Below are 23,675 nucleotides of genomic sequence, written 5' to 3' on the forward strand. Positions count from 1 at the left end.
CCTTACTGCATCTAAGGTACTTTGGAGACCCATCAGTATCATCTTAGCTCTCCACTGCATCCTTCCTACATCCCATTATTGGCAAACCTACTAAAATGTGGTGCTCAGAACCAGACACATTATCAGTATCCAAGAATGCTCCGAGAGGCAGGAACTTTCACCTCATTCAGGTTCTCAAAAATGCTTTTTCCTTAAGAAAGTTAGAGAGATCAGTTTCCTGCTTGGGGGGTCTACAAGTTATGTAACAAATTGAAATAGCATTTGCTTCACATGTTCCCAGGTTGAATTCATTCTGACTTAGAAATGGATGCTTCTCTACATCAAAGTGGCCTATATATTAAGTTGAACCTTACACCTATACCACCACCTGCTAGTCTTCCTCGTATGAATTCATCTGGGTCTCTACAATTTCCACAGTATTTTCCAACCTTGCTCCTAAGCATTTTAGCAGCAATATCTCCGCAAATTTCTCAAAAGCCTCTCTGCAATGAAGTGGGTCGTTTTTCTTTCTTTCTTTCTTTCTTCTTCTACTACTTGATATACTCTGCAGCTGCAGTCAAAAGTAATAAAGGGTTATTTCCTTCTCTGCTAAATATTGAAAAAGTAGACATTAAGGATTGGCCTTCACTGTGCAATGATCCCCTCCTCCTCCTAATAATATACCAGTTATTGGAGCTCTCTGTTTCTGAAACTCTTCCTGTGACTCACCAGCCTGCACTCATAACTTAGTCCTGCACTGGTCCTTCATCCATCCCCACTGACCACTCCAGACTGCTAGTGATGGAGACTACAAGGTCAACAGAGCAGTTTGCATGATGGCAGCTGTGTGGAAAACATCCTCTCTACCCCTGCACTACATAAACAATAAGCATGCACTTTCCCATTTCATTTGCTTTCTTCACCTGCAGAGCATGAGGAGGTGGGCTGGGCTGGGCTGGGCTGGGCTGGGCTAGGGGCTGGAGAGACCCAGTTTCAAATCCCCACTCAGCCATGCAATGGCGAAGGAAGGCTCTCTGGCACCCGGGGCAGGGCATGCACGGCGCCCAAATGGATGGCGTTCGTGTGCCCTCAGCCACCCTACAGTGAGTGTAGCCCTCAGCCAGCCATTTTGTCACCTCCCAGGGTGACACCTGGGGCAGACCGCCCCCCGCCCCCTTCCTATGCCCCTGTAGTATTGAACCTTCCTGTCTCTCAACCTCCCCTACCTCACAGGGCTGTTGTGACAGTAAGTTAGGGAGAGGGGAGAACCATGTCCACTTCTCTGGGTTTGCTGGAGGAAAGGCAGGATATAAATGTAACCAAGAAATAAGATCTCTGGGATAAAATAGGCAGGTAGTCCTGATTTACATGTTTATGTACTATGGGGTTTTGATTTAAGAATTAAATCATCAACCCTGCCATATGAGAATCCCTTGCAGTTTATTGCAGTGCCTGGAGATAGACAGTCAGGTTGTGTATCCACAGGAGTGACCAGAGGAAGAATGATCGCTGGAAGGAGCGCAGAGAGAAGAAATGTCATGGTGCATCTGCAGCAGCAGCACCACCAGATGCCTTCATCTGCCCCACCTGCAATACAGCATGTTTCTTTCATATTGGTCTCTACAGCTGCTGTAACTCAGGAACAAGCCAGCAGTAAATCACACTGTGCAAGTTGGAGTTAACTCTTTATTGGCAAAAACATGATTGATACAGGAGTGTCAGGCCTAATGAGCACAGCAATTCATCTTCGGTAGGTCTTGCTCCCATGAAGCAGTTGCTGAGACTGAAGGTCCCCACCCTCCTCTCCAGGGTTTCCCCCAAGCAATCAGAGAGTGCATCTGGGCACAACCAACCTCCTCCCTTTTCATGTCTCTTCTGGTTCTGGGAGACCATTCCTCTGCAACCAACCAGTGTATAATGCAACCGTTTGACTTTACCCCCAAAGGTGCACTCTTTGATTGTCTCCCGAGACAAGACGGATGCCAACAACTCACTTCAAAATGTGGTGCCTGCGGATCTTTTGCTTCGTTCTTCTGGGAAGGGCCCTGGACTTAGAATCATAGAATCATAGAGTTGGAAGAGACCACAAGGGCCATCGAGTCCAACCCCCTGCCAAGCAGGAAACACCATCAGAGCACTCCTGACATATGGTTGTCAAGCCTCTGCTTAAAGACCTCCAAAGAAGGAGACTCCACCACACTCCTTGGTAGCAAATTCCACTGTCGAACAGCTCTTACTGTCAGGAAGTTCTTTCTAATGTTTAGGTGGAATCTTCTTTCTTGTAGTTTGGAACCATTGCTCCGTGTCCGCTTCTCTGGAGCAGTCCTGGTGGCCCCACTGTCCCTGCCATCTCCAGTGAAAGGATCTCAGGTGCTAGAGGCAGGGAAGGCATGATGGAGACATGACTGTACAAGACTCGATGGACCCAATGCCAGTGGGGTGATGGACTCAGTTGAAGGCAGAGTCATAGATTCATATTCCTGCAGGTGTCAAGAGACGTTCAGGGAAAACAGGAAAGTGAACTAATCCATTCAAAGAGGTCAACTTTGATATGCATTGCAAAACTGAAAATCCCGTTGAAGCAGGGAGGGGGGAAACCCTAAAAAGTGACAGGCAGGGGTAAATAACATGAGGCGTTTCACACAGGGGATCTCAATCAATTTATACCAAAGACTGAGCAAATAAATTAGCAGTTCCTTGTCTGATAAAGTAAATATGCTCCGAGAACACTGCTGATTGTAGCAAAATCATCTGGATGGGCTGGTAATCCAAGGCAGATGTGAAATTGTGCGAGAGGAACCCCAGCCTTTCCAAAAACTCCCCCGGTATTCTCATGACAATGATTTGCTGGAGTATTGTTGTTGGCCTGGACCAGACAGCAGACAGCCGAGCTCAGCTTCAGATTGGAAAAGCAAAATACAGGCCTGTTTCATTAAAAGAAGATTTATTGGTGTTAGTGGGTTTTTCTTACAGAGCTCGTTTTCGTGAGATGGGCTGCGTACAGTGCTGGTTCCTGCGTGTGCACAGTGGGAAGCAAAAATAAGAGGCAGAAGCTGAAGACAGCAAGGAAGGATCGCACTATAATGTTACACAGGCCCTACAGAGCAGTGAAAAGCTTCCAGCACCACCCTCTGTGCCGTGGAGCACGTGGTACAGTCACCCATCAAAATGTCTCGTGCCACCTTTGAGACTAACAGGTCGATTTCCCCATATGTTTTCATGGATGACAGCCACGAAAAGCACCATATCATTTTATGTCAGAATGTCCCTTTTTGGTTTTGCTACAGCAGCCTAACATGGCTGCCCTTCAGGAATTTGCCACCATCAAACTGTGTGTCCCATTTCGGCCTCCTCTAGCCAACCACTTTGTTCGGCACTCATCCTGACTTGCTAATGCAAAGCTTATACACTGCTTAAATTATATCTGGTCTTTATTGAGCCTTTCTTCTAATTGGTTTATGTGGTGGTTATAGGACAATGAACATTCAACCTGATATGCTGACAAGTAATTTAGGGGTCTTCCTGTAAATCGCTTGTCTGCCCCGAACTGCAGAAAGTTAGGCGTTGTTATTTTTTAAGTGGATTTGTTGCACTAGGGGGAAAGGGAAGTTTAATCCACTTTAAACATGAAAATGTAAAGTTCTGCTCTGTGCATGAATCTCTCCCACAGAATACTGACAGTCTGGAGGCGTTCTTCTCTCTAAAATCTAAACAAGATCACAAAAAGAAACCGGGGGGGGGGGAATCCACCTCAGTACATGTAATACTACCTTCCTCCTACTCCTGTATCTGGAAAATTTCTCTGCCCCTCTTTGGCAGCTGTACAGACCTTGCATCCTGAACATGTCCATTGTTAACCATTTGCTAAAACCCTGAAGCAAAGCAATCGCACACAGTACTGCACATCAAAACAGATTCCAGATATCTCTGGGTGCTACAGTAAATTCTGGACATGCTTCATACCTGGCAAATATTAGATTTATTCTGGGGGGTGGGGTTTCTTTGGAGGGAGGGGAGAGTTGCCTAGGTTTTGTTTTTGTTTTGCAGAATCGCTCCCGATTGCCCAACCTAGCATTTTCCTGGATTTTAACAATTGGATGCATATTGTAACTTAGGGCCCTCCAGGTGCTTTTAATTGCTACTTTGGCAGCATCTTTAAAATATCCCTCCATGGGGCAAGAAACAAAGGTGCCTTGTTTGTTCACCGCAACATCTGTAGGTTGTGGGATTATCCCAGCTCCTGTTAGTCATGCTAGTTTATTGGCAAAAAGTCTCTCCTAGAATAAATGAAAGGTATTGAGTAATGACAGGTGGGATAAGGTTTTGAAACCCTGTGCATTTTTTCCATCACACCCTGGATTCCGTCTTTTTATCCCTTTTTGGTTTGTCTGCAACTCAATTACAGAACATAACAAACACAGTTCCTACAGGATTTATAGTGAAAACGTTTAGGAGATAGCTACACCGTTAAAGGCACCGGGAGCATATGCTTGAACGTTTCTATTAACCATCCAGTAGGTGGTGCTATTGCAAAACCTTTACTCCACCGGAATAATTCCCCACATTTAAAAGGAACCAACCGAGACAGAATGGAAATAGGATGTAAGCTCCAACTTTTGATTGTCAAGGGTTATCTGAGAGAGAGAGAGACACTATCCTTGTTTGCACATAACGCTAAGCCACATTTTAGCGGGGTTTCTCCTAGTTCAGAGAAGGAGGGTGAGGGAGGAGTCTGGTCTGTATTTGAGGGCACAACACGCAGTTAATACAACCCCTGAATACAAGACACTTGACATCCCGTTTGGTCACATGAATAGGATTCTTGCTCTTCCTCAGCTCTGAAGCCCACAGGGCACTGGCAAGTTTCTGTCCCTCACTCTTATCTACCTCACAGGAGTTTTGCAAGTCTGAAATGTTATCATAAACTCACAAAATCATAGAGTCAAGGGTCATCTAGTTCAACCCCCTACAGTGCAGGAATCTCAGCTAAAGCAGGCAAGCTCTGCTTAAAGACCTCCAAGGAAGGAGAGTCCACCACCTTCCGAGGGAATCCGTTCCCTTGTCAAACAGCTCTTACTGTCATAAAGTTTTTCCGTATGTTTAGTCAGAATCTCCTTTCTTATCATTCCACCCCTGACATCCTGGGCTCCCTGGAAAACAGGCAGTGTATAATAAATAATCCATGAATCTTTTAAGTCTCTTTATCTCTTTTTTCTACCACTCACCAACTGGTGACCAATCGGACATAGCATGTCTTTCTAAAAATTCTCAGTCTCAGCAAAACACACACAGAGAGAATTGCTTGTGTTGTCTCTTCCACTGAATGGTGCATCAACTATAATATTTTAATTGGCATTTTGGAACGTACAAAGGCCCTTTAAAAGTACAGTTGGTGCTTGCTTGCTTGCCTTATCTATGCTTGCATATTTTGTAAAGCTAAATGTTAATATACCATTATATATAGTTCATCTTCTCTAAACAGTTATAAAGCTGAGCTAAGCTATTTATGTTCTCCTTAATCGTAGTTTAGATAAAGTTCATATAAACATGACTCCCTGACCTAGAGTGAAGAGAAGACAAATATCTAAGTGAATAATCATGAGGTTACACCCAGTGTTGGTTCTATGCAGAATAGATCCTCTGAACAGAACCTAAATTAGCCATACCCATTAATTCCAATGGCTCTGCTCTAAATAGTACTAGCTACCATGTTAGCGCACAAAATTAGGGCACAATTCAAGCTGTAACTTGAGCTCAGAATCATCTGACATCATATGATGCCAGGTGATTGACAGATAGGCGCCAGTGGGTGGTCGAATTCCCCATCCCATGTCATGTTTGAATGGGTGAGACAAGAACAAGTATCTTCACTGAATAGCTCACGGCCTTTCCGGATAACAGGAAAATTATTCTTTGTTATCAATAGCTCTATCTATGCTGGCCTCAGTCCAAGCCTAGTCAATTTGATATGCCACTCCCATGAACAGGATGGATGGGTGTCTGCTTTGCTGCAAAGGAAGCATGAATGAAATTGGAATGAAAAGGGGGAAGAAATTAGTTTCTGTACTGAAGAGGAGGAAGCACACAGTGGCCAAAAAGACACCCAGCAGCTCTCTTGTAATGCAGGTCTTCTGTCTCCAGCAGGTGTGAGCAGTATGCTCTCCATGGTCAATAGGAGGCAGAAGGTCTCCACGACTGAATGTTGTGCTTGGGGGTCGCCCTGTTTACATAGACAAGCCATGCTCTCTTCAGCGAATGAGTCTGGCTTTATCAGAGCAGAGACCAAAAGATCCATTCTCTTGACAAATGGATCTCTTCTCTCTCACCCCTTTTGTGAGTTGTAGTTGGGGACTGTTTCTTACTGTGCCACTACTTGCCACATCGACTTGGACTTGGGGCTTTGTCATGAGCCTGCAGTTTCCCCAGCTAGACAGTCAGTGTGGTGTAATGGTTATATAGTCTGTCAGACCAGGACCTGGAAGACCAGGGTTCAAATCCCCACATGGCCATGAAGCTTACTGGGTGACCTTGGGCCAGTCACTGTCTCTTAGCCCAAGCTACCTCACAGGGTTGCTGTGAGAATGAAGTGGGTGGATGCCACCTTGAGGAAAAGCGGTTTGTAAATCAAGTAAATAAATCAAATGCATCTTTCATGACAATATCCCCACCACGCCTCACCAGTACTTATTTTCTGATGGAGTTTTTAGACTTCTCTCCTAGCCTTTCCTGTTTGCAGGAATTGCAGTTGGACCTCAAACCTCAACTCTGCCAAGCCAGCCTCCATAGTGCAGGATCTAGTCTGCCAGGAGTTGCAGAGCCACTAAGCTGTCCTCACCCTCCAGAGCAGAGAACCGAAGAACAACAACAATCTGCTGCTTTTAACTCTGGCATTGGAAGGAGTTGGTTCACTGAGAAGGGGCAGGGATGAAGTGTCAGCTTGGAAGGAAAGGAAACAGAGCTGTTGCCACTTCTAACATTACCCAGCAAAGATAGTCCTTTTCAGATATTGCCTGACCATAAAAGGAGGCATGCAAAGCATCAGTTTTATGGTCTTATCCATAGGCCTGTGTGACTCCTTAGCCTTTCTTCCTTTCCCTTCTAGCTCTGAAACCTCCTTGGGTTGGTCTGCCTTGAATAAAACCTTTTAATTTATTTCTGGCAGTAGAAATCAGTCACAGGGTCTCTTTAGAAAAATCACCTGCTTTGCTTAACTATATCATCTTGGGGACTCGTCAAGATGCTACCTAGTGTTTCCATGCTCTTCTCTTCTCTGAGCTCAGCTGTTCCTCCTGGGATGGGTCTGGTTATTCTCACCAACAGGCTTCCAGCACAAAGACAGAGTTTTCTGCTGTCTAGGATGGAAATTTCTTCGTTTGTTTCATAAGCAGCATATTATTGTGGTTTCCTTGGCTGGAGGATTTCATTTTTATTTCTAATCTCTGCCATGTGTTGGTCAATACGAGTGTGGAATTTGCCTAATCTCTTCCTCCTTCGCCCATGTGCTCACATGTAATTCTCCAAGCTGCATTGCCAACACATTGCTCAAACTGGGTGGGAGATGGGACTCTCCTAGCAATCTGAAAATGAACAATTGTGGTATGCAGCATTTGTTCCACTCCCCTACAGAGAGACTTAGCGGGCAATCGCATGAATAACAGCAATTAGCAATAAGTGTCTGCTTTTCCTCAACTGCTCCATAAGTTTAGCCAATATCTGCGGACTAAACAGGCATTAACTTGTCATTCTCTCTCCTACTGACATATGGTCTATGCTATCACTCATGAATCTATGGCTATGTAAACACACCTAAGAATGTTGGGAACTGTAGTTTACCCCTAGGGTTAAAATTCTCAGCAAGTTTAGCAAACTAGTTTCCAGGATGTGTGCTACTGTGAATGTCATAAAGCCCACATTTTGTGAATGTCTGAAAATTCAGAGATATGCCAGTAAATTTTGGTAAGTTGCCTCAATATGGTAGATGACATTTGCTAGTACAGTGGTACCTTGGGTTACATACGCTTCAGGTTACATACTCTTCAGATTACAGACTCTGCTAACCCAGAAATAGTACCTCGGGTTAAGAACTTTGCTTCAGGATAAGAACAGAAATCGTGCTGCGGCGGCGCAGTGGCAGCAGGAGGCCCCATTAGCTAAAGTGGTGCTTCAGGTTGAGAACAGTTTCAGGTTAAGAATGGACCTCCGGAACAAATTAAGTACCATATTTTTCGCTCTATAACATGCACCCGACCATAGCACGCACATAGTTTTTAGAGGAGGAAAATCCGCAGGCATGCCACCCGTAGGCATTCCCTCCATAACACGCACAGACATTTCCCCTTACTTTCTAGGAGGAAAAAAGTGAGTATTATGGTGCAAAAAATACGGTACTTAACCCGAGGTACCACTGTATCTGTTGCCAAAATGATTAAATATATATCATACCCAACTGCACCAGAAAAAATGGGACATCTCATTCCCCCCCCCCCCATGAGAGCACGGCAACCATTTGGGGTACCTTGCTCTCACACAATATCAGGCTGAGTTTTTGCCCTGAAAGAGTGTTTAATTTGGGTCTGCAATATTGCACCATGCCCGAAAAAGTGTTTTTTTCAAGTCCACAATCTCATGCAGGTGACATGACTAGCATGGGATTTCAGACCCGGAAGATGGTGTCTCAGATTTGGGCTGCATCACGTTTCAAGTCATGATGTATGCACTTTTGAATGACCTTAATTTTCCATAAGGACCGCTTTCACCCATATAAACCTAAACTGAGGCATATAACTGGCTTTAGCAGCTCTGTTCTACCACCATGGGAAATGCAGCTGGGGGATTCTCCAGTATTAGTGTCACAGTTGTGGACTGTTCTTCCTGGCAAGATCTGACAGGTTCCCTGTCTTCCTGTGCCTCGTTTTACTGTTCTATAAGTTTATACTGTCCACTGCAGCTGCTTTTTTTTACAGAGGCTGGACTCCTATATGCACTTACCTGTGAGTAAGTCCCATTGACTTATTTCTGAATAGATATGTGGAAAATTCTATTGCATTTTTTTAAAAAAGATGTTGTTGCTGAGCTTTTATTACTTATTTTGCAAAGCATTCTTGCACAATATTTTACAACGAAGAGCAGCTTCTAAAGAATATGAAATTTGTAAATTAAATCGGCTACCTGACAATATTTATCCATTTGTTTCAGGAACCACTAACTTGCTGCTGCTGAACAGATTGTTCTCTTTTGCTAAGGAACTATTATGTTGAAGTTTTTGAAGGACCCAAAGGGTGAAGAGCTGCAGGCCACCCAAAACTGTAGAAGAAAGAAAAATCCACATGTTCCAATAAAGGAAACCGTACAACCATCTTGTTTAGATGTATAACAAACTTTAAATATTTAATAAAGATTCTATGTAATAGAATCAGGCATTACAGATAAGCAATTGTGATTGCCAAAGCACAAGAGGTGGGTTATTTGTATATTTGGTCAAATAGGACCGTTCTCCCAAAAATAAGATACTAGGAATTTGAAATGCTTAACAGATAACATGGCTTTAGGAGGTTGGGAGGGGCAAAAGCATATAAAACGCCCAATACAAACAGAAAGAGGGGGGAAACTGAGAGGTGTGTTAGCAAACAAAAACAGATAAGGTTGTATTTAAAAGTATATCTATATATAAATACATGTTGTACAGGTTAAATCAGCTGTAATCCCAGGGGAATGTACAAGGTTCTTTTAAAATACACTTGGAATATTTTGAGAAAGGAATGTTTTAAAGATTGGCAACAATAGGTCTATGTGTGGCCACAAGAACTATCATTTTAAAAAACACACAAAATGAGTGGGAAATATAAAAATCCAGATGCATAGAGTGTGACAGCCCAGTGCTATGAGTTGCTTATAAGATCTAGTCTAAGAGCCCCAGCATGGACTTGACCCAGGACACACGGGCTGGTGCTCCCTTAACCCCTTTGCAGCACCTCAGTACCAGCCAAAGCCCAAATGGGTAAAGTTGCATCTTCTTGTGTGACTTCCTATGTGCCACGGGCAACTTGAAGACAGGTGTGAAGCAGCACCCTCCATATCCTGAAGTTAAAGGATGATACAGGACCCCCCCGCCCAACAACTAAGGAAGACACAACAGACTCTGACTCATTCCGTTCATAAATGTGCACTTCTTCAAGTCTGCAATATTGGTGCCACTGTTGGGTCCTTAGAAGCAGTGATCTAACCAATAAGAAAATAAAAACTTTGGCCTTTCTAAAAACATACATATTTGCTCTATAGGAGATATATATACACATATGCACATACACACATACCTCTTCTTTTTTTACAACAGAGAGAGTTGCAGCTGTGAACCGGATGGTGTGGAATGTGCACTAGATATAAAAAGTAAACGCTTCTTTGCTAGCTCCTCTGAACAGCCTGTCAGCTTAAGGGGGGGGGGCGGACACCCCATATCTTAAATTGCTCACCAACGGTTAGCAAATTGCTTAACACTGTAGAAAAATAGAGATCACATTCTGTTAAAAAGTTGCCTTGTTACAAGGATCTGATCTATCAAACCAGCAATTGGGTCATACAAAGAGTTTCTAGTCCAATCTACAAAAACATAACCATGGGAGAGAGAAAAAATAGAACAAACTTCATAATAGTGAGTGCAAAACAGTAGTCAGGGTGGTGGTTATAGTGTTGGTTTGAAACAGTAAATTGGGGGCAGAGGCTGCATAGGTTGTAATTACATGTAAAACAATGCTGTGACTTTGTTTGGTTTTAGATTTGTGTGAGAGAGGGGAGGGGGCATTTTTTTGTGTTTGTTTGTTTGCAGATGCCAGGTAAGGAACTTAAAAAGCAAAGCCCCTTCAAATGGTAGAAGTCCAAGCTGATTTCCCAGCCAGTCAATCAGTCTTCATCCCCTTCGGCCCTCACCGCCCTCAGCTGGAAATGCGGTCTCTCGCCGGCTGCCTGCTTTACGAAGACCAAAGTTAAACAAAGCTGAGGGTGCAGAGGTTCGGAGGTTTAAGCTCAGAAAATTCACATTCTTTCAAAAATCATTTTGCTAATCTCCCCTGTTTACATTTTACACAGAGCAAAAGCCAGCTTCCCCTCACACCCCTCCCATCTTCATCCTGTTTACCATCCTGCCTGAACAGGGCTCAGCAGAGTTTTAAAAATGACCAACCCATGCCAAGTAGAGGCATTAAGGCCTAATGCTACAAAAAACAGATGGTTCCAAAGTGAGAGGTTTTTGTGCACTCTCTCTCTCTCTCTCACTCACTTTCATGCAAGCTCTGTAAAGCTGTGGGATATGAACTACTTATTTCCCTCACTGGCAGAGATGAGGGCTTTGTCAGTACACTCTGAAGTCACTGCTTGTAGGAAGCTTAAAGCTATTTCCCTGTGTTGGAAACCAGCAAAACATTTGCGGAAGGCAGACATCTCCTGAGACTCGGGTCTTTTCCACATCACACCCTTTCAACTCTGGTGGGATCGTAGGCATCTGTAAAATAGGAAAGGCAGCCATGATTATTACCAGCAATTTATAATAGTCCCCCTTTTCCGTTAATGCAGGTCCCTCAGGCTTCAACTGGAATGCCGCATGGTCAACACATTTAAAACACCAAAGCCCACCGCAGTTGGGTAAGATGGTCCAAATGTGGCAAGCTTTTGAGTTCTCCGGGAGTCTTCAGCAGGCAAAGAGGTCACAGAGGTTCGGGAAGGTATGGGGAACATTTGGTCCTTCAGATGTTGCTGAACTAGAACTCCCATCAGCCCCAGCCAAGCGTGGCCAGCTATGACTGCAGTTGTAGTTCAGGAGCATCTGGAGAGCTAAAGGCTCCCTGAACCTGAGTTCAGGGGTGGTGGGATGAGGAGAACCAACAAACAAAAAAAGGGAGGAAAATTAGGCTGCATGTTAGAGCCATGAGCTCCACTTACAGCTTGAGCCTAAGATGGAGATTGCAGGCTAATTCCCTCCCAGGTGGTGACAAAACAGGTTACACACACAGGATTACAGGAAGAAAAAGAAGAAAAACGGCTCCTCCTCCTTTAAAATAGACTATCTGACAATTTTTACACTGCTTGTTCTATCAGCAATCCCATATGGTGGCCATCACATTTTACAGGCTAAGTCACAAAGACCACATATTGTCCAGGGATACCCATTGAATTAAATGGTACAATAGGACTTGAAACTCCAACCACTGGACCACATAAGCTCTCGGTATTATTAAATATGGGCTGTGGTGCTCTGTTTACTGGGTCTTGTGAAAGAACAGAATATGTTTGCCATGTGGTTCCTAAGGCTTCAAAATTGTTTCAAGAGATAGCTTTTGTTGACAGCATATCACTTATTGGCTATAACACAGGCAAAATGATGTGTAAATGGAAAATGGAAAACACAGTAGTAATAATAATAATAATAATAATAATAATAATAATAAACATAGGAAGCTTTCAAAGTTGCACAGAATTCTCCATGAAGCAGGGAGTCAGTTGTGTGAACCTGGTTTAAGGATGGATGAATCAGTCAGTCAGTTTCGGTTTTCTCCATCTCTCATTTTCCCATTCTTAATTTCAGTTTTATTTATTTTTTTAAAATGTCCTGAGAATTCCTCAGATATACATACCGTTGTATGCCAAAAATGTACACATTTGCAAGCAATTTCTCTTCACCAAAGATGCATTTTGTTTACACTTTCCCCTATTATTTTTTTGTAAACATTACTTGGGTGAAAAACTGAACTATGAAATTTAGAGCAGTGTGAATCTAAAAGGAAAACTGTGTTTTGGTTCATGTATTGTTCGGGGATTGAGAATTAGGTTCTTCTGTATTAAAATGAGAACTGAAATGAGCTTCTCCATTCTAGTTTGGCTTTAATCTATGCACCTGCCTATTTTAATACTATGAGATGGTTTTTTAAAAAATAAAATAAAAATGCACAGAAAGCTAATGTTTGTTTCATTCAAATCAGAATTCACTACTCCCTATCCACACAGCTGCCATCAAAATGTAACTCAAGAAATGTAAACAGATAAATGAGACTATACAGAATACTTTAAGTTTTGGAGGATAATGACTTCCATATCCTTGTAGATAGAGAAAGCCTTACAAGGAATAATTTACCTAAGTAAAGATTTCCAGATCCACTTGTTATTTGGGTATTGAGCTTTGAGAGAGGGCGAGCAGCAGCTTTCATAAGCAGCTCGGATATATTTTCTCTCTGTTTCTCACTACCATGAAATAATTTTGTCCTCAGCTCCAACCACTACAAAGAAAGGAACTTCACAAATTCATCATGTTTTAGAAATGGGGGGGGGGGGGGCACGCCATCGCCGACAGCCTACCTCCCATGATGCTGATATTTCCAGCATTTTCTACATACTGATTCAGAATGCCAGCAGTCACATGAGAGCAGTACATGTGAAAAGGATCTAGGCATCTTGGTTGACCACAAACTTGACATGAGCCAACAGTGTGACGCGGCAGCTAAAAAAGCCAATGCAATTCTGGGCTGCATCAATAGGAGTATAGCATCTAGATCAAGGGAAGTAATAGTGCCACTGCATTCTGCTCTGGTCAGACCTCACCTGGAGTACTGTGTCCAGTTCTGGGCACCACAGTTCAAGAAGGACACTGACAAACTGGAACGTGTCCAGAGGAGGGCAACCAAAATGGTCAAAGGCCTGGAAACGATGCCTTATGAGGAACGGCTAAGGGAGCTGGGCATGTTTAGCCTGGAGAAGAGGAGGTTAAGGGGTGATATGATAGCCATGTTCAAATATATAAAAGGATGTCACATAGAGGAGGGAGAAAGGTTGTTTTTTGCTGCTCCCTTGAAGCGGACACGGAGCAATGGTTCCAAACTACAAGAAAGAAGATTCCACCTAAACATTAGGAAGAACTTCCTGACAGTAAGAGCTGTTCGACAGTGGAATTTGCTGCCAAGGAGTGTGGTTGAGTCTCCTTCTTTGGAGGTCTTTAAGCAGAGGCTTGACAACCATATGTCAGGAGTGCTCTAATGGTGTTTCCTGCTTGGGAGGGGGTTGGACTCGATGGCCCTTGTGGTCTCTTCCAACTCTATGATTCTATGACATAAATGCAGACAGCTAATACAGTCGTACCTTGGAAGTAGAACAGAATCTGTCCCAGAAGTCCATTCGACTTCCAAAATGTTTGGAAACCAAAGCGTGGCTCCTGCAACCAATTGGAAGACGCAGAAGTCCCGTTGGATGTTTGGCTTCCAAAAATAGTTCACAAACCAGAACAGTCACTTCCACGTTTGTGGCATTCAGGAGCCAAAACGTTCAAGAACTAAGCTGTTCAAAAACCACGGTATGACTGTAGACAGAAAAGCAACTGTGAGTGCCCTGCAGATTGATTGTAGCCGGGCATTCCAGCCAGACTGGAGGCCTGCCACTGCAAAGGGGGTGCTCTCTTATGGCACAGCTAGGTTGACTTCAGGATTCCAAGCATGGAAAAGGAAAATGAGGGAAACTGAGATAACCAGTCCATGTGAACTATTTTAACACAAATTGGTAATGGTGCAGGATACAGAGCTTTGGAGGAGGAAAGAGGACAGAATAGGAAGAACTTTACTGGATCAGGCTAAAGGCCCATGTAGCCTAGCATCATGTTCTCAGAGTGGACTCGTTAACTTTTTAGCTGCACACCCTACCTAAAATTCAAGAGGGGGAATAAAGTGTTTTGTTGAATCAAAATGTACTTCATGTGAGCTGTTTCCAGAGGAAGAACTGTAAGGGGAATGGGACTCTCTGTTGACCAGACAAGGGATTTTCCCACCTGCCTTGCCTCACCTTCCAGCTCTTGGGAGCTTTCAGAAAGCAGTTGCTGCCATGGCCATTATGTTTGCATGTCTTTTGATGATCTAAGTGAACTTTACTTGTGGTTGTGCTGTTTAGCCTATTTTTAAAGTTGTTTTTTTAAGAATGTTTTATAGAAGGTGGTTGTTTTACTAATGATTTGTGCATTGTTTTATATGATTTATGTTGTAATTGTGATGTTCTATTATGTTTTTGTTATTTATTGTTTGCGAGCCACTTTATGACTCGTGCGAGTGAAAAGCGGCATAGAAATATAAGAAATGAAATTAATAACAAGAGATTTGGGCCGCTTAGAAAAATGGGTAAAAACCAGCTTGCCTGTTGATAAGGGTGGCAGAATGGAAGGGTGTTCTGACAATTTGGAGAATCCTTAAGACCACAGATATTGGTGGCTTTTTTGTAACATATAATCATAAAATTGTAGAGTTAGAAGGGACCCCAAGGGTCATCAAGTCCAACCCCCTGAAATGCAGGAATTTCAAAGCATACATGACAGATGGCTATCCAACGTCTGCTTAAAAACCTCCAAGGAAAGAGAGTCTTTCATTTTAAAAATTATAGGTGCTATGTATAGTCACCTTAGAAGTTACACTGTAACATGATTAAGTGTCTTCTGAAGTGGGGAGACCACTTGGGGAGGGAGGAGACCCAGCCCATATTTCAGATCACATGCAATTATTCCTCTGCAGTACCTATGTAGCTGGTTATCCATTCACTTAAAATATACAGCTTTTATTTTTAATTTTTTTTGCAGATCTTCGAAGTTCACTATGGATCTTCCCTCCTTTTGGGCAGTGTCAAAGGTGTCTTATTTTTCCCAACAGTGCATATCAAACGATGTGCCAGGCATGGATTTTACTAGGCACTGACTGGCAGCTTTTTCTGCTTATACACTTGCTTGCAATTAAATGGCAGCTGCAAAGTTTATATTTGAGATGGAACAGGAAAATGCCCTTTCTTTTCAAGGAGGCTTCAGACGAAGTGTATAGCCATCATCACCCAGCAAAAGTGCTGACCACAAAAACCCTGGAGGAATTTTGCTCTTACCTAAAGAAACTAAATCCCTTCCAGTTTTCTTCTCACTCACGTTGTCCCAGAGCCCATTTTCAGCCAATGAGATGATGCGCTTGGAAACGGAACTCCCGTGGGACAGTTTGCGGGGCAATTCATTGCGGCCAAAGGAAATGTCACTTCCTCTTTCCTCCGGGCCTTTTAGCTGCTTATCCTCATCTCCATCCTCCACCGAATCTGCATTTTTTATGCTTAGACGTCTCATACGAGAGACCGAGTCAACTTCTTTCATCCTCACCAAACGGTCCATGGCAGCTCGGCTAGGGGCTGATGCAAGTTTGCCTTGCAAGGTCTCAATCACCTTCGAAGTGCATCTGGCTCTCTTTTCCACACCAGGTGGAACCATATTTCTTTCAGCAAATGGAAGCACAACAGACTCAGGAGAGGAAGTCTGGTCAGCTTTGGGTCTACCAAGACCTCCATGGTGCTCAAAACATTGTTCAGCTATCAAAACTGCTTGACCGGAAGGCTGGTCTTCAATAGAGCCCAATGAGATGTTTCTGTCTCCAACGAAGAGGGAGCTTTCTGTCCAGCCACACTTTCGTCTTCCTTCGTAAGAAGATACTTTTGCTTCCACCTTGCCCTCTGACACACTTTCTTCTGGCAATTCAAGGCTCTGGGGGACACTGTCAGAGTGAGAGTGTTCATCCTGAAGACTGCTGTTGTCAGGAATGAGGGACTCCACAGCTACCTCTATACCCAATATCCGAGCTGCTCTTGCCTGAAGCGATTCATTTGGGGGGATCTCACTGGTGATAGGTTTCCCATGACTATCTAGTTCAGTTCCTTGACCGTCATCAAACCCCACAGATCTCAGATCTGGCTCAGAGAGACCTTGGTTCCTATTTGTTAAAGACAATCGCCCTACAGAACCTCTGTCCAAGGCCAAGTTATTCCACGGCACTGCATTTTTTGACAGCCTACCAAAGTTGATGTTGTCTCTGTGATTCTTAACTTGTATTTCCTCACTGAAGTTAATGCTGTTGAATGGATTGTAGTGATCCTCATCGTCATAGCTGCTTGGCAGAACTTTTTCGATTGGGTGTGGACTCACAACCTGTTTTATTGTCCTTTTCCCAGCTTCCTGATTCCTTGATTCTGCAACCACATATTCATTCGCGGCCTTAACTGAACCACCCACCTCTTTTGCCTGCATGCAGCTTTGGGACCTAGCACAAGATATGACCCTTGCACTTGAGCTTTCAGATGCACTTAAACTTTCAGGTTTGGTTTTATCCCTCTCCTGTCTAAATATAGGAGTGACTGATATAACAGTTTCTGACTGCATGCCAGGTCTATGGTCCTGGGTTGGCCCATCAATCCTAGAGGTCCCACTGCTATCTGTCCTCTCTCCTTTCTCCCTTTCTGACTCCTGGTTGTCCTCATTCTCCATACTCTCATTCTCTACCCCATCTTCACTTTGTTCTTCCTGCTCTTGAAGCTCCTTGTTAAAACTTTCCAGCTCACTTATTATATCCCAAGGACGGCGGCTAACAGGTTTCAAGAGGAACTGCCCAAACAGCTCCTTACTACTGCAAGGGGAGCTTCCTTCCTCCCTGATGAGACAACTAGTTTCTCTTTCCTGCCCAGGGAGAGGGGTGCACGAAGCACAAGGCAGGTTCTGGCATGCCTTTGGGCTAAGGACTGCAGTCCGAGAACACACAATATTGCTAGCTTTGTCAAGAAACCCTGGAGCTTTTGCACTGAGTGTAACCTGCCTACATTTTCTGTCATCGGCAGGTAACACAGATAGATGTTCCGCTTCCGCAGTGGACGCCCCACATCTTGACAACTGCGAAGCTGTCACTGTATTTGAGCCGCTGGGTTCTAAGCGTTGGAGACGATGACACAAGATTTTGGGTTCTTCTGTGAAGCTGGTCTGCGTTTGCTGGTCTTTGTACTGATCACCTGGCCATGAGCCAGAGTACTGGAGCTCCTTGTGCTTAGCAGGCTGCAGGAGTCTGAGGTCATTCGTTTGTTTGAACTCTGGTCTCCACCACAACTCCTGTTTTTGTAGCTCATTCTTATTGGCCATGCTTCCTGTAAGGGCTTGGAGCTCCAAGTCAGTGGAAGAGGTACTGAGGAGGCTTTGTTCCTGCAGACCCCCGCTATCGTCAAAACCATTCTTCTCCTCGGCTCCCTGGGTTAAGTTGTTGTTCCTATCGGTATCAGGCAGGTTCAGTTCAGATTTAACTGGGACGGAGACCAAACAAAATATTGTCTCATTGGTTTTTTTCTTTGAACTCCTCTTGCTCTGAATCTCAGTCCCAGGTTCAAACGTTTTCACTTTAGTGACTGTCTCGCAGGGGGGTTCCATCTGTGAGCTTTGGACAGACAGCCTGCCTTTTGGGTATCTGTGATCCAAGCCATTACCTGCGTCATAACCGTCTCTTTGGATAGGCAAGGCACAACTGTCTTGATCGACGCTGGACTCAGCTAGCCACTTGCTGCCGTGTGCAGAACTGCCAGGGACCTGGTCACATTTCACAGCAGTATTTAGCGAGTCGAAAAAGGCACTGTTGTACTCTCGTTCCAGAGAGCTCTCTTGGAAGGCATGGGAGCCTGTCCTATTTGTATCCACAGCGTATTTCTCATCGTCCTGAAGACTGTCTTGGTGCACTACTTTAATATGCCGGATTCGAGGGTCATCAAAAGGAATGTACTGGACGGAAGACAGGTAGCCTTCCTCATGTCTCAGGTGGCTTTTCTTGTCACGAGGAACCTGCTCACCTTTGCAGTAGGTACTAGCAGAGGGATGGTAACCAAGCATGGCTCTCGTTCTCTCCACTGGACTCTGCATACCATTACTAAAGCACATATCATAGTCAGGCACTTCACCAGGCAAATGCCGGCTCATACTTTGCTGAGCTGGAGATTTGTAACAGGGAGGGGGTATGTACAAAGGGGGCTCCAGACCAGCATCTTGGCTGCAAGCATCCTGGATCTGATCGTTTGCTTTGGTCAAAGAGGAGATGGCTTCATCTTTCCGTTGGTCATCCTGGAGCGAGCCGGCTTCTAGGTTTCCCCTGGTTTGCTGATGCAGCTCGTATGACGGGGGCTTCAGGGGTCTGCCATACTTAGGCTTGGGCAAGGGATGGAAGTGGGCCACTGGCTCAGGGTGTTTGGAGGTCTCCAAGCCGAACCCAGTTGGGGGGCAAGATGTCGCTTTAGTTCCACGGAGCGAATGCTTGCTGTTGACCAAGGAAGGCATTTCAACACACCGCAGGCTCTCTGGTGAAAGAACTCTTGGCAAAGATTGCGATTTCCCCTTCGCATGGGAGGCAATGGCAGTACCTCCTCGTCTCACCGAATACATCTCTTGAAGCAGCCTTTCTCTGTCACCATCTGTCATGAGTCCTCCAAAGTTGGTTGGTTGGTTCCAACCTTCTGTCCTTAGACTTTGCCACCTGTAGTCCCCAGGGGCATTCCAGGTCTCCTGCATGCCAGTTCTCCTCACATTCTCCATTCCACCTCCTACCTCCCACTGACTTTCCTTATCAAGCCCATACAAGGCACAGGGCACTGCCATGCCTTTCATTTCAGAGTCTCCTCTGTCAGTATAACCCAACAATACACTAAAATCTTGGCCCCTTCTTCTCCAGTAGGCAAGATCTTTATCCGTCTTGGGACGTGAAGGCCAGGCTAACTGCGGTCGGTCATAAAACCTGAAAAACAAAATGAAATCTTACTAAAGAGGCCCATACAAAAACAAACAAACAAGCTTTCCCCCCCTCCATAATTAAAAATAGAATCTCTGCCACCCAGAATCATGAGCTTGTTTCTAATCCCAACACCCCCACAGATATGATGCACGTGATCTTTCTATGAGGAACTACAAAAGAGTTCTTTACTTACAAGACATTTTCTTTTACTGCAGTGCATACACGTTGTAAAACTGCATGCATAACATTCCTTTGCATAATCACATTTCCTAAACTTCATGGTCTTTCTTAACATGGAAGTGATTTCTGCATTGGAAGTCTGCAACTTATGAGTTGTCTCTTAGTGAGAAATCCATACAAATTCCTAAAACTGTCAACTCTCTATAGCACATCAAGATGCCATGTTAGTATTCCTGCAAACTGGAGGATCAGACATGTAACTGCCATTGAGTATAAGCCAAAAGAAACATCAAACTTCACTGACAGGGTAAGAATATAGCTCAGATAGGATCGTTTTCTTCCATTCCTGTCAATCCAAATGTGTGGAGGTTGTTCGTGAGTGAGAGGAAGAATTGTCCATGGATGGGGAACCCAAGGACTCCCTTCCTCTTAAAAACAGAAATATTCAAAAATGAAAATGTAATGCACCCCCAAAAAAGATTATTATTTTTTTTTAAATGAAATGCACACATACACATCTGGCTGCCAATAATCCTCATTCTAAGCACTGTTCAATCACTTTTGTTACGTGCATAGATTCATCCTATCAAGCAAAACTGTTCATAGACCAAACTGAGATAATAAATATTTTTCATCAGAAAGATCAAATGAAATCATCTGGGCAAAATGTTCAGGATGGAAAATTACATCCTTCCAGGGGCCAGAAATGAGAGCACGATCATGTCAACAACGTACAAGATTAGTCCAGGCTATATAAATAAAATCACACCATGAACAAGAATGCTTAGTATGGTTTGGATCAGAGCCAGGATCTCTCCCTTAAATGAAGTGTGCAATTGACCACCATCAGCATTTTGAAATTATCACATTTGTGTCAATTTCATTAAAGGTCAGAGGATGTTCTAATACAGTCCATCAAAAGGTGTAGAAAGTGTGTTTTTATGACCTGCTAAATAATACTCTAAGACTGGAGAGCTCTATACATGGAAGCAAGAAGGTCAAACAAAGAGAGGAATGATTAATAGAAGATGCATTTGTTACATTAGTTATTTTGCCTTTCCTCAGTTGAGCTCAAGGTGGCACACAGAGAATTCTCAGGTGTTCTCCTAGTCCAACTGCTGACTGGTTCCTCATGTGCCTTCAGATCATTCTGTATCTTAAGGTTTTGTATAAATTAAAAAATTGTCCAGCAGTACCTTAGAGACCAACTAAGTTTGTTTTGGGTATAAGCTTTCGTGTGCATGCACACTTCTTCAGATTCCAGACGGACTTCCATTTCATGCAACTCAATGTGGTGCCTTCCATGATTCTAGATTCAGGTAGGTAGTTGTGTTGGTCTGACGCAGTCGAAATATAAAAATAATAATAATAGTTGTCCAGTAGCACCTTAGAGACCAGCGAAGTTTGTTCTGGGTATAAGTATCTGAGGAAGTGTGCATGTACAGGAAAGCTTATACCCAGGTATCTGAAGAAGTGTGCATACCCAGAAGAAACTTAGTTGACCTCTGAGGTGCTACTGGACAATTTTTTAATTTTTTTATTTATTTGACTGTGTCAGACCAACACAGCTACCTACCTGAACCTTAAGGTTTTGTGTACGAGATGGGAAGCTGAGTCAGAACACTGATCCATCTAGCTCAGCACTGTCTACAATGAGTGGCAGTGGCTCTCTCCCAGGCCCACATGGAGTTGCCAGGATTAAACTCAGGACCTTCTGTGTGCAAGGCAGATGCTCTACTAGTGAGCTAAGAATAAAAGAAGAGCCTGTTGGATCAAGACCATCTAGTCCAGCATCCTTTTCAACCAGATGCCTGTGGGAAACCCACAAGCAGGAATCGAGCACTCTCTTCTCCTGTGGTTTCCATGATCTGGTATTCGGAGGCATTACTGCCTCTAGTGATGAAGGTGAAGCACAGCCATCATGACTAGTAGCCATCAATAGCCATCTCTTCCAATTTGTCCAATCCTTTTTTTAAAGCCATCTGAGTCGGTGGCCATCGCGGCCTGTGGGAGTGAGTGCCATAGTTTAACTACACACTGCAGCCTTTCCCCAGAATGACAACAGGAGACGGAAGACTTGAAAACAAGCTCTATTTTGAGCTGTCACTCTTTTTGCATCAAGGTCATTTTGCACAAACTGCTTTCCACATTAAAAGAAAGAAAGAAAGAAAAAAGTGATGGAAAACACTGCACTGAAACCTAGAGATGGGTTTCATTACTTAACCAGGATTGAAACACATTTAAAGTCCTGCATTAGAAGAAGGAGTGACAGTGGGGTGGGGGAGAGAGAAAGCATTTGTTCCGAAGTGCTTGTTTCCATTTTTGTCTGAGCACAACCTGTATTTTCAGCATTTGTCCCTTAAAATAAACTCTGCCTTTCCTTTTGTTCAAAATTTTGTTGCTGGCAGACGGCTGCCAGAGTGGAGTTGCTATTTGTCTCCCGCCAAACACAAACATCCCCCCACTCCTTCCAGGATGATTTGTCCCAGTTCAAAAGTGCATGGACAGTCGGCTGCAGGGAAGCGCAACTGCAGCGGCACCATTTTCTGAAGCTATCCACAGGATGGAGTTAGTTTCACGAGACCTTCCGCAAATGTTCCCGAGAAAATTTAAAGGGAACATCTGCACCCTAAAAGAGGGCAACATATAAAGGCTGAGTTTGGGTTGAATCCACCTGTACTGAGGTAAAATATGTATCTACCCATTATACTCCTGTAACATTTTTTAAAAGCTCACTATGCAAAATGCACTAACTGATTAATGGCATTGATCAAGTATTAATTTAAAAGAGGAACCTCTGAAGATGATTCAGATACTTCAGCTGGCGCAGAATTCAGTGGCCAGGTTGCTCATGGTAGAAAGATGGTCTGAGCATACAACACCAATCCTGGCCTGACCGCACTGGTTGCTTTGCATACAAAGATCTCAGGATTCAACCCCCTGCATAACAGGTAAGGATGGGGGTGTCTTCTGCCTGAAACCCATGGAGAGCATCTGCCAATCAGTTTAGACGATACTGAGCTTGATGGACTAATGGAATAAGACAGCTGTTCATACCATCCTACATTCCTCAGTTCTTATTTTCCCCTGTCCTCCAAGCTTTTGACAAGCGAACTCAAGAAAATCCAATCTCCGACTGGACATCCTCTGCATCACAATCTTACTGAGATACTCACTTAGAACCACCAACAGACTGACCGCATAATAAGCAAAGAAACTCACTTACTTAGAGATGCTTTGGATGTTTCCAAAGTCTCTCTCTGTCCTGTTCTGATTAAGGGCTAGACACAAAGAGGGTATTATTAGCAAAAACAACCACTGGTTGTCAAGGCTGGAGGTGGTCACAAGCAGAACAAATTAATAGTTGCTCTTAACAAAATCAAGGCTGTTGGAAAGCTAAACTGAGACCTTTGCTTGGATTTGCACATGTCTAAGAAAACCTGGGAAGTGGGGATCTTACCGTCCTTCTGAAGCATGAGTATTAGCCAAACTCGAGAAGTCTTGATGGTAACTGGGACCCAGTTGCCTCCCTTGGATGGCATGCCTAGCTTCATTGTCATTCAGGTAGCTTTTAGCTACTGTCTTCTTGCTGCCAAGACTGGCTCCAGTGTTTGTCGGGAACCCATTCACAGTTCTATAACCAACTCTCCTATCTGTGATCTCTTGCTGGAATCCATCAGTTCTGTTCTCATATGAATTGATAGGGGCTTTAGACAATTTGTATCCATGAGAAATCAGGAGATCCTCTACGCTGAACATGTTGCACTGGCTTCATTCACCTTGGTACCCCTGGAAGTTCTCTCGAACTGGGCCCATCACTAAAAAAAAGACTTGTGTGAGTATAGAAAGGCATATTGATCCAACTCCAAAGCAGACAACCAGCCCCAATTTATATATACATATATAAAAGATCTAACTGCATGCAGAGAGATTTCATTAAATCGC

At 43.8% G+C, this 23,675-nt stretch overlaps 1 protein-coding gene across 4 annotated transcripts in view; it reads right to left on the reverse strand.

The window, feature by feature from the left end:
* Nucleotides 1-9,336: 9,336 nt before the first annotated feature.
* Nucleotides 9,337-23,675, reverse strand: part of JCAD (junctional cadherin 5 associated) — a 71,670-nt gene continuing 57,331 nt past the window's right edge. For all 4 annotated transcript variants that reach the window (XM_079996391.1, XM_079996390.1, XM_079996392.1 and 1 more), the window contains 3 exons: nt 23,191-23,548; nt 15,865-19,553; nt 9,337-11,473 (listed from right to left, as the gene is read on the reverse strand). In XM_079996391.1, coding sequence (XP_079852517.1) covers nt 11,439-11,473; nt 15,865-19,553; nt 23,191-23,489 — 4,023 coding nt within the window. In that variant the 5' untranslated portion in view covers nt 23,490-23,548 and the 3' untranslated portion in view covers nt 9,337-11,438. The remainder of the gene's footprint in view (nt 11,474-15,864; nt 19,554-23,190; nt 23,549-23,675) is intronic.

Source organism: Podarcis cretensis (genome assembly GCF_951804945.1).
Source record: "Podarcis cretensis genome assembly, chromosome: 12".
NCBI lineage: Eukaryota > Metazoa > Chordata > Lepidosauria > Squamata > Lacertidae > Podarcis > Podarcis cretensis.